This window comes from Carassius auratus, unplaced genomic scaffold (assembly GCF_003368295.1).
Source record: "Carassius auratus strain Wakin unplaced genomic scaffold, ASM336829v1 scaf_tig00216598, whole genome shotgun sequence".
Classification (NCBI taxonomy): Eukaryota; Metazoa; Chordata; class Actinopteri; order Cypriniformes; family Cyprinidae; genus Carassius; species Carassius auratus.
In genome coordinates this window covers 122,542-134,206 of record NW_020528655.1, presented here as the reverse complement: position 1 = coordinate 134,206, position 11,665 = coordinate 122,542, and the positions used below count along the sequence as shown (strand labels likewise).

Here is an 11,665-nt window from a genome sequence, read left to right as displayed (position 1 = left end):
AAATGCCGATCTGAATCAACCGACTCGCGAACAGGCTCCGAAGTGCCGAATCAACCGAGTCTCGACCATGCTCTGAAGTGCCGATCTGAATCCACCGAGTAGCGAACAGGCTCCGAACTGCAGATCTGAATCAACCGAGTCGCGAACAGGCTCTGAAGTGCCTATCTGAATCAACGGAGTCGCGGTCGGGCTCCGAAGTCATGATCTGAAAACTTCGACCAAAGAATGTAAAAAATAACTCTATTTCTCGAATAACTCTACAACTCTTTGAAAGACTCAGATCACGTATCTAAAAATAAATCGCTATAGACAGTAAAAGAGAAATAATAAGAGGAGTGAAGTTTCCTACTGTTCTGCTGTGTTTGGTCCTCACTCGCGTCTGACGCTCGGCGGCGCGTCTCCGCCCCTCACACGCATGTTTACAACGCTAATTAATCATCTTTGTTAATTATTATACATTTACTTCATTGTCAGCTTCAGGTACTTCATTTATTATTGTTCAATGAACTGTTTGAAACAAAAAAGGTTGTATTTCAGTAATAATTCAAAATTATCAAAATAAAATTCATAAAAAATGGTTTATATTTTAATATCCTTTACAATATAATTTATTTCTGTGATGTGCAGCTGTATTTTCAGCATCATTCCTCCAGTCTTCAGTGTCACATGATCTTTAGAAATCATGAAAATATGATGATTTATTATTAGAACTATTAATAGTTTTGCTACCAAATAGTATTTTGGAATCTGCGATACTTTTTAAGGATTCTTCGATGTATATTTTTTTTTTAAAAGAACAGCATTCATTCAAAATATAAGTCTCTTCTAACAATATTAATCTTTGATATGACTTCTTATCAATTTAACACATCCTGAATAAAAGATTCTAAAATCTAATAAAGAATACAATTTCTTATAAAAAAAGAAAGGATAAAAATTTACTGACCCCAAACTATTGAACTGTAGTGAATAATATTAGAAAATTATTCTATTTTAAATAAATGTTCTTCTTTTTAACTTTTCATTCATCAAAGAATCCTGAAAGGAGTATCACAGTTTCAGCAGCACATAATAAATCATCATATTATTCTGATTTCTGAAGATCATGTGACACTGAAGACTGGAGGAATGATGCTGAAAATCTCAGATATACAATAGATTTTAATTTATATTAAAATAAAAATAATGTTGTTTTACTTCATAATAATATTTCACTTTTTTCTGTATTTTTTATCAAATAAATGCAGAAAAAAAAAAAACATAAAAAATCATTCTGGTCCCAAACTCTGACCGTTGTGTGTGTGTAGCGCTTACACACTAATCCCCACAATAATAAAGATGTTAAATACTCATCTGAGGAGAAAACTATGTTGCATCATAATGAAAGGATCCTCAGCAATGAAGTTCCACATTTCCGAACACGAAAATGCATGCAGCAAAAGCTATTCTTTTCTTAAACTCATCAGCATCCATCTCGACGACTGCAAGCAGATCGCGCGCGCGGTTATAATGAATTTTTAAAAGTGGAAGTAACATTATAGCTTCGATTCCTGGGAGGCCTTGAAACGTGGACACAAATAAACTGATATGGATTTTAAATTATTTTATTCAAAATTATTTTAGCAACTTGAAATACAGGCATATTTTTGTAGATGTGTTCCTAAAAATATCCATTACGTTTGCATGTGATTGTTTTAAAACCGTGTTTCCCCTGTGTCCGACCCGATCTGCACCCTATCCGACAATATCCTAGGTGGATATTTTTCATCCGTTTGAGCAAAAACCTACAGGTACCCGAACCCGTGCAGGACTCTAACTGTACATCATATAGGCCTATGCTTATATTTAATTTCACGAAAACACAAAAGCATTTGCAATATTAATACAAAAATTATTATATCACAAGAACCATTTGTGAATTAGTTAATAGTTTTTCCGATTACAAAATCAAGTCGTTATTTTAGTAGCATGAAAAAAAACAAAAAAACAATAGGATTATAAATTACTATCTCACGTACATATACAGTTTTCCTCGAGTGAATTCAGTGAAATCCAGATTGTGTCTGTCTGTCTGTCTCTGTCTGAGGTGAGCGGCACTGGCGTGAATGCAGCAAAAACTCCCGCGAACCAGCAGGTTTCTTTCTTCACTCTTCAGGGGCGTCGCTAGGCCCTTTTTAGGGGGGCTTCAGCCCCCCTAAATTTATGCCCAGCCCCCCTAAAAAATTATTTGATTAATTAATTAGTGATCGCTTCAGTCCCCTTTAAAAACTCATTTGAGACGGTGGCAAGCTGCATCAAGTTCCGGCTCCTCCCCTGATCTGAGTCTGCACGGATTCAGCGCGTTTTTCAATCCACAGGGGCGCCGAGCAGAGCGAACATCAGAGAGTACAAGGTGTGTGTGTGTGTGTGTGTGCGCGTGTGTGCGCGTGTGTGTGTGTGTTCTCGCATCCAATACCAGTACGTCTTCGCTGCTTTCACTTTCAGCCTTTATCACAGTGTGACAGATGTTTTTTCTTCCAACAAAAATGAAGCGATTAACACCCATGAAAACATACTTTAGAAAACGATCATGATTTATTTTAATTTACTTTTTGAAATTGAAAACATATTATTGTGTATTTCGGCATTACATTATGCAGCCATGCAAAATAAATTATTAACGACACACATCATTGTCTGAAAGCACTAAATGGCACAGAGAGAGAAACATCATGTGGAGTTATTTTGTTTTCTATTATTAAACATAATTTTGTATTAAGTAATAATGAATCATTAGTGTATCATGATACATATATTAGAGTAAGAGTAAAGGGATCTGTGAATTTTTTTTTTTTTTTTTAAGTAATTGATTTATAGAAGTGGCAAATTGATAATGATGTTATTTTTAATAAATATAAATAAATATAGAACAGATTAAACATATTGCCAATAGACAATTACATTAATACATGTTTTGTCTATATTCTTAATGAATATTAGCTGGTTAGTTAAATGATTTGAAATGAAATAAATGTTCAGGGGCTGACTTGATGTATAACCAACCGTATTGTTGATTATAAAGGCTAAAAAGCTAAAAATTAATAATAATAATAATAATAATAATAATAATAATAATAATAAAATATAATAATTTATATTTCATTGTAGATGGATATACAACATTTTTGTTGTTGTGCGGGAGTAGGTCTGCAAATGAGCAACAGTCAGGTGAGAATAGAACAGACAGCCTCACACACACACACACACACAATACCACTGTGTTCCCAAGATTCATTGCAGTCATTGAACCCTTATGTTGTTTTAATTTTCTGCCAATTTCCACGTACATTTCATAAGAAAAAGCAGTGGTATCATCAAAGGATAAACATGGATGTCCTAATACTGAATCAGGAAGTCTTTATTGTAAAAAAAAAATTTAAATAAAAAAAATATCTACATTCCCAATTCAAAATTTTCCAGTGACTGGTCACATCTAAAAAACTGTATTAGTTTTTTTTACAGTGTTGTATATGGCTCAGTCAGTACTCCTACTCCCATATATGAAATACAGGGAATACAATGGAATAGTGGATTGCAATAAGGTTAGTAGTATACAACCCTACCCTAATAGTAAAATAATATTTTTTAATCATACCCTTTTTGGGGGCTGAGCCCCCCTAAAATCAAAATCTTAGAATCGCCCCTGATAATAACTATAATAGCCTAGTCTACATATTTAAAAATGTAATAATGTATAAACATAACGTCATAATAATGGTCCATTTTAAATGTTAAATGTTTTACGTGTCTCTTTTTTCAATTTTTGTTCGGTGGAGCTGTGACTACTGTTCTTGTAAAAGCTTTTCATTTTTATTTTTATTTAACCTTTATTTAACCAGATAAAAAACTCATTGAGATTAAAAATCTCTTTTTCAAGAGTGACCTGGACAAGACAACAGCATTACATACAATTTAAAAACATACATGACATCAAAAAAACAAATGATATTTAGTCAATGTGTACAAGTTTAGAAACAGTTACATTTTCCAAGTTCATTGAGTTCACGCTTCTTTAGAATAGATTTAAATTCTCCCAATGTCACAAGTTCAGAAAGATTTAGGTCCTTTTGCAGTTCATTCCATGCACGGGGGGCAGTGTACTGAAATGCTGCCTTACCAAACTCTGTTCTCACTCTGGGAACCACCATCAGTATGTTCCTCTGAGAACGCAGAGCATACTGTTGTTGGTTTTTTCGCATGTATTTGCAGAGGTAAGATGGAAGGAGCCCAAGAATACATTTATAAATGAAAGTCAACAAATGAGACCACCTGCGAACATACAGGGACGGAAACTCAGCTGCAGCATACAGTGTACAATGGTGAACACGTTTTCCACAGCCAGTCATAAAACGTAAAGCTTTTTTAAAAGACGGTCCGATGCATTCATAAAAAGGAGATCTCCGTAAATCCAATAAAGATAAAAAAAAAGTTGCAGAAATCAAACGTTAGGAGAAACGTGATTTATTTCTGAAAAAAAACTGAGCTTTAGCTTCAGTTTACGTACAAGATGCTCAATATGCTGTTTAAAGGACACATTTTCATCAATAAAAAAGCCTAAATACTTATAAGAAGAGACCATTTGGATTTCTTTTCCATCAGCTGTTTTTATTTTAGGAAGCTGAGAGGGTAGCTGTTTTCTGTTTGAGAAAACCATAGCTTTAGATTTGTCCGCATTTAACACTAGTCTCAGCTGATTTAGATGAGACTGAACAGCATCAGTTTTATATAAGAGACTTCTATAATAGGCCTATCCATTATACATGATAGTAGGCCTACCCATAATAGTTTGAATTATTTTTTGTTTTTTCTTTCTTTTTATTTCTACTGAACAACCTCCTGGTCCCCATTGTGAAAACGTTCTGCCTAGGCTATTTCATTATATTTTATCCAATGTAAAATATTGATTATTCCATTTGTCAAAATTTCAAAGATGTCAGGGAAGAGGCAAAGGAGCATTCTTTCATGCTTTGCTCTAAAAGATCAGCTCCCTAAAAAGGTGGCTAGGTCAGAGGAGGAGACTGTGGATAAGAGAGTGGAGGAGGCAGTTAGGGAACCAGTAGAGGATGGGTCCATGGAAGAGACTGTGGAGGACACCATAGAGGAAACAGAGGAGAGCCCACTGGAAACAGGGAGAAAGAGAGGGTTAAGTGGAGCAGCCACCTATAGGTGTTCCTTTAAGAAGGAGTGGTCAACCCGATGGCCGTTCATCACAATGGGAACCACCAGCTCTTTTTACTGGTGCTCAGTCTGCAGACAAGAGAGCTCCTGTGCCCATCAAGGTGTGAGGGACATAAGCAGGCATGTGGAAAGCAAGGGACATCAAACCAAGGAACAGGCTCTAAAATCAGCTAGCAGTGTTGCACAGTTCTACACACCAGCAACTTCTGTTGGAGGCATGAGTGTACAAGAGGCCAAGGTACATAGCAAAGGAAAACCAAAAGGCTGTTGGTAATGTTGTAATTGTAGGTTATATTACACTGAACACTTATCTAATGCTTTATGAGTTATTTAATTAATTTGTTTCTGTTGCAGACCAGGAGGGCTGAGGTGAAGGTTACCGTTGCAATGGTGCAGCACAATGTTCCATTTGCCGATGCTGACCATTTCAGCCCCTTGTACAAATAATGTTTTGGAGACTCCCCCACGGTTCATAGCTTTCAGAGCGCAAGCACCAAAACAACGTTCATCATAAATGAAGCAGTGGTACCTCATTTTAAGAAGGAACTGGTGATGAAGATGAGAGAGAATCCCTTCACACTTGTCACAGATGGCTCAAATGATACTGGTATGAGTTTAACAACTACCAGATATTTGTATTTTTTATCCATTTCTACATGCACACTCATACAATTTTTGAACAACATGTTGATTTAGTTATGCACTTTATTGTTACAAGTCTAGAGAAGATGAATCCCCTCACAGTACGAATATTTGACAGCAACAAAGTTGTGCACAGATTATTTGATATGTGCACCACAAGTGGGAGGAACTGTGGAACTGCTGAAGTGATTTATAAAAAAATCAATGACACCCTGTAGGAAAGCAACATCCCTTGGAGAAACTGTGTAGGTCTCTCTATTGACAATGCTCCTGTAAATACAGGTGCCACAATTCAATTGCAGCCAGAATGCTGAGGGAAAATGGCAGCATTTACATACATGGATGCCCCAGTCATATTATGCACAAAACTGCCAAACAGGCAGAATGTGCACTTTATATTACCAATCTGTTAAGTCCAATGCCAAGTAAAACAGTTTGCTGATAGTGTTGTATTAATTATTGGAATTCTTGTATTTCAGATATCCGGTTTTGATCCTGAACATCTGGCAGTGGATGTTGGGTATTGGTTTAAGGGAAGCACCAATCGTAAAGGTTACCTGGCAGGTTTGTGGTTCAACCAGCTCTACTTTTATACAACAAAATGCAGACTTTTTTTAGATTTAAATTTAAATATAAAATAAAATATTTAAATATTTTAAATATAATTTTTTTATATTTTATATTTTTTTATATAGAGGAATACCTTCAAACACTTGCACTTATTGGGCATATCTTGCATGAATATATGTGCACTTAGTTTTTTTTCTAGTTTTCAGTTAAAGTGCTGATTGCCAGGTAAAATTCCTGTGTGTCTACCTGATGCATTTGGTGAATAAAAAGTGATTTTTAATCTGATATACTGTTTAAACTACCTGGACTTAACTTGCTTGATCTCTTTTTGTTCTCTGTCTGTCAGGAGAAAAACTAAATATTGGCTTCACCACCAGAGCTACCCTCAACAGGCTGCTTGAGGCTGGAGACATCACACCTCAAGAGGTGCATCTATTCCAGCAGGCAGCATTTCTGGTCAGGGCTGTGGAGTATTGGATCAAAAAACTCTCCCTGAAGGAGGCCCTGCTGAAGCACGCTCAATTCCTTGATGTGCAGCAGAGGACGGAGTGTGGGGTGGAAGATGCCCTATACTTCGTAGACAGGCAAGGGTTTCATATTTTCCAAGATTTCAACATATTTAATACTTGAAGTTTAATTTGGACCATGGTCACAAAACAAATACTTAATCCATTCTTTACACATGGTGCTCTTTTTCAGATTTCAGGAACTACTTCCTTTCAGTGGGCCAGAGGAACAGGACAAGGACAAGTTCTTGGAATATCAACTCATGGATATTCCCATGCCACAAGATCCCACCACCTTTAATGTTGAGGAGTTTTGGGGGAGTATGTCCTCAATCAAGTGCAAAGTAAGAAATATTTGGCATCACATGACATACAACTCAAATCATAAAAGCAAAGCATTTGAGTAATAGAGGCTCTTGGTTCCTTTTTTCAAAGGTGTCCGGTTTGAGCCTGTTTGGGAGGCTTTCTAAAATAGCTTCATTGGTGTTAGTGCTCTCTCATTCAAATGGCGACGCTGAAAGGGTTTTTTCCATAGTGGGATTAAACAAGACCAAAACTAAGAACAGCTTAGCACTTGATGGAACCCTGTCATCCATCATGACAGTAAAAATGGCTGGCCTGGAACCACAGTGCTTCAAATGGGAGCCACCAACCCCTGTGCTGAAGGCCTCAAAACCAGCTACCAACACCTACAATAAACAACACTGACCATTATCTCTCTCTCTCTCTCTCTCTCTCTCTCTCTCTCACACACACACACACACACACATGAATAAATGTTTAATTAAATAAATATTATTTTATTTGTAAGAATGTCATTTATGAGATTAGACACCTGTCCCCATCAAACCCCTGCCGCTGCCAAAATCTCACTCTAAACTCATTTCAAAACTTGAGAGCCCTGTGTGTGTGTGTGTGTGTGTGTGTGTGTGTGTGTGTGTTTCTCCTATCTGGAGTGAACAGTCCACCTGGATGTTCCCGTGTTTGGCTCCTGGGATGATCTGAATCCTCTCAAAGTCCCTCCCCAGGATGATGATGTCACAGTCAGAGTAGTATGCCTGTCCCACAAGCCCCGGACAAAACAACACACACAGTCTGACACTGATAATCACAGAGAGTTCTACATATCATCTGAATCTAATGTTTTGCTACATTTTTATTTATTTATTTAAATCGAGGAATCAGAGTTTTAAATGTTTTCATTTACGGTTAATAATCTCTGCTGCTGCTGTTACACTCACAGTCACGAACAGCTTGAGTCATCTGGACTTTTTGAGTCAAATATTTAGGCAATTGTTTTTAGCAATTTTATTTTATATTATTTCTTAACATATCAGACAATATCTGCCTTCATTTTGCATGCATCTTGTTTATTCTCGCTTATAAACGTATTGTTGCTCTTTTTGTTGTGTAGTTTTTTTTATCCTCATTTGTATGTTGCTTTGAATAAAAGCATCTGCTAAATGAATAAATGTAAATGTAAACTTATCAAATTATGGCTTAGTTTCCTTACATGAATATCGAAATATTCAACTCAAATAGTCGCTTGTATGATGCAGTATTAGAATTAGAATTTAATTTGGGGTCCTGAAATACCCTGAACACTGCACAGAGGTTAAGATGACCAATGCTACATAAATAAAATTAAAATTGAAACTCATCTTATTTTGTTTTAATTTTCCCTTACTAAATTATACAGTTACTGGTGGACTGTGTGATTACTAACAGGCTATTAACAAAAATGTGTCTCTATGCCTCTTTTCTCTTTATTAAAACTTGATCGAGTAGCCTACGTGATAGAATCAAATGTTTTGCAAATCCGCTCGAAAGACCCGGGGCCCGTTCTTTGTACGTCAATTTGTCAAGTTTTTCGTCAGGTGTCGTTTTAAATTATATGACGTCATTACATTGCCGTCTTGCCACCAGCCAATCGCTGCACTGCTGATCATGGTTTCGAGTATCGATACATATCCCCTTTTGAGCCAACACATGAACGCGCAATTATCTCAGATAACTCAATCCAGCGATACTAATCATACACAACAGGTGTGTTCGAAGAACCCTATTAGCCGGATCATGATTAGCACGATGATATCATCTTGGATATGTGTCATTTGATCTCGGATGTAATAAGCGACGTACGAAGAACGGGCCCCCGATCTGAATCAAATGTTTTGGATCCGCCTTCAAGTCGCCAAACCCGCGTGACTGTCAAATTAGTTTAGGTGCCGCCCAGAGGATCAGTTCCGCGGTCGGCGCCATCAAACAGCTGATTCCTGAGCGGGCCCATGGCGTGCATTAGCGGAGAATTTCTTCGCTAGGACGCGGTTACGCTGAACCCTCTTTTGAGTAAGTTTTGATATATTGCAACATTCACAGCATTGGTTTCTAAATCATCTTGTATATTAATGATTGTAAAGCGTTGTTTGATATTAGGACAACTTTAACATGTTCACTCGTGGATAATGGTTTAGCGCTAGTTTCTAGCTAGCTGTACATTATTAAGTTTGCATTTTTGTAATTTTGGTCTCGTGTGTGTGTGTGTGTATTTGCGTCTTTATAATGAAAATTAAGCTTCAGCATTTTAATCACTGTTTGAGTTGGTTCAGACAATAGGCCGCCTGTTTGAATATCAAAAAATGCGGGCTTATATGCTAATGTTAGCTACTGTAGCTAGGTCACTAAGACGTGACCATAGACAGTAAAATAAATGGACACAGCGACCCCATTGGAACTCAATTGAGACAAGTGAAGCCCATTTTTAGCGTTTTTTAGCACTTCCGTTTCTGACGCGCAGACTCAAACGAAGCTTGACGAAGTCAGCAACCTGTCTGACAGATGTGAATCTTCTAGTGGCTGTGCGTGCAAACTGCCATCGTTAATCTTGCAGAGACGGGGAGCTTGAGCGGGGAGTTCTTTGTCGTGAGTGAGCAGGAGTAAGTATTCTGATTAACTATTTTGTATAGTATTTTAAAATGTAATGCCAGTACGCCATATTAAGTTAATTGCCTGCGAGCTTCTCCACCTGTCTGTACGGTAATGCGACAGAGAGACGAGTGGTTATGACGCAATCGTTAGCCTATTTTTTTTTACAAAAACTGTTTATACGGGGCCATAATGTAACATAGAAGGTAATGGAGCCCTTTATACATTGTCGTGTATCTTTAGAAATAAATAATGGACAAACGGAGTCTTTAAACGCCTCAGATGTAAAGATGTAAAGTTATTCGCTGTCAAAGTGACGCCAAAATGAATGGGAGTCAATGGGAATGCTAACGCAAGTGAAGTTCTGCTAAAAGATGGCAGCCCCCACCCGACTTCAACTTCCCGTCAAGTTCCTTGCCCCCTGGACCTGACCAACTGGGCGGCAACGTCATCAGAACGCAAAGAACTATGGGTATGTTTGGCCAGTTAACATGGTCTGGCATAGCAGGCTAGTGTTCTGGCATGAAAATAATGAAAAATTTGCGTGAAAAACAGAATATAATCCTACAAAATGCAGCAGGCTAAAGAAAACATTGTCGGACCATACCGCTTAAAACTAAATCCTAATGCAAAGATGAGATATGATGTGAAAATAAAGAGAATCAAAGGACTCGATCCTTACGAGCAGAGCGACTGGTCAAGGTAACACACTCCAGCCCAAAAGAAGGGCATGTGAAAAAGCTGTGTTGTGGTGCTTTTGCAGACAGCCTGAAGAGCTTGATGACATGTTTGCTTGCGATAATCAGAACTGTCCTATACAGTGGTTCCGTTTAGACTGCGTGGGACTCAGCAGCACCAGCCAGAGAAGAGTCATGTGTCTGTGACTTATCACCCACAACCTACCTCATACATTTTCAGTTTCTCAACATTTCTCTGGACTCTTTATAAATGTAAATGTATTAATCTAAATGTATTTACATGTTAAATATGTAAAGAAACCGAAATTAAGTTGGTTGGTACTACTATTTAAGTTATGTAATTGGGTTAGCAACCAAATAACACTTATTCCCACAATTCTTCCTTAATACAGATAAAGGAGGCAGAATTTCATTCAATCTTTGTGTATTTTATTTACAGATATGGCTAAAATAAAATACATGTGAGAAGAGCCATTACAAAATCTTTTGGAAAACAAAAAAAAAAACATTTATATATTAGATGTGAGCATGGTGTATAATTCTAACATGACGCCATCACAACAATACTTGGACACATATTGGTCAAAGCACAGCACACAACCACAATTTTATCCAGCAAAGTCTTCAGCTCAGTCTCATGACCGGTGTTCTGTCGATTTGTCCTACCTCGTCAGATTTTCCTACGGTAGGATTAGCTTTATCTATCGATATATCCTACCTCATCGAAAATACTAATGCGTACTACTGCTTCGCTTCTGTGACTATACGTAAAGTAACTTTATCGAAGATTCTTATTAGGCAATGGTATAGGCTATTTAGAGTGCCAAGAACATCATCAGACTGTCCTACCACTATAAAATAAACATGTAGGATGATTTTACAGCGCAAAATACCTCATTAACCACCATTTTTTTCAACCACTTACCAATCGTTTGTTGGACTACTGGAATCCATGCTTTGTCTGCTACTACCAACCTACTTGCCTGCCTGCTGCCTGCCTTGCTCTGCTTACCTGCCCTGTTTATCTATCGGCTGGAATCCCGTCTCTTCCACCTCAAAAAAAGTACAATTTAAGTTTCTCTGTGTTGGATAGCTTGTCAAAGAAGC

The 11,665-nt window shown here is 37.3% G+C and overlaps 1 protein-coding gene across 1 annotated transcript; it reads left to right on the top strand.

The window, feature by feature from the left end:
• The first annotated feature begins 5,775 nt into the window (after positions 1–5,775).
• LOC113098640 (uncharacterized) lies at positions 5,776–9,401 on the top strand. The gene is made up of 6 exons (XM_026263693.1): positions 5,776–5,824; positions 6,274–6,423; positions 6,776–7,013; positions 7,129–7,279; positions 7,371–7,538; positions 9,372–9,401. Exons 1-6 carry the CDS (start codon positions 5,776–5,778, stop codon positions 9,399–9,401), a joined length of 786 nt encoding a protein of 261 aa, XP_026119478.1.
• Positions 9,402–11,665: the final 2,264 nt, after the last annotated feature.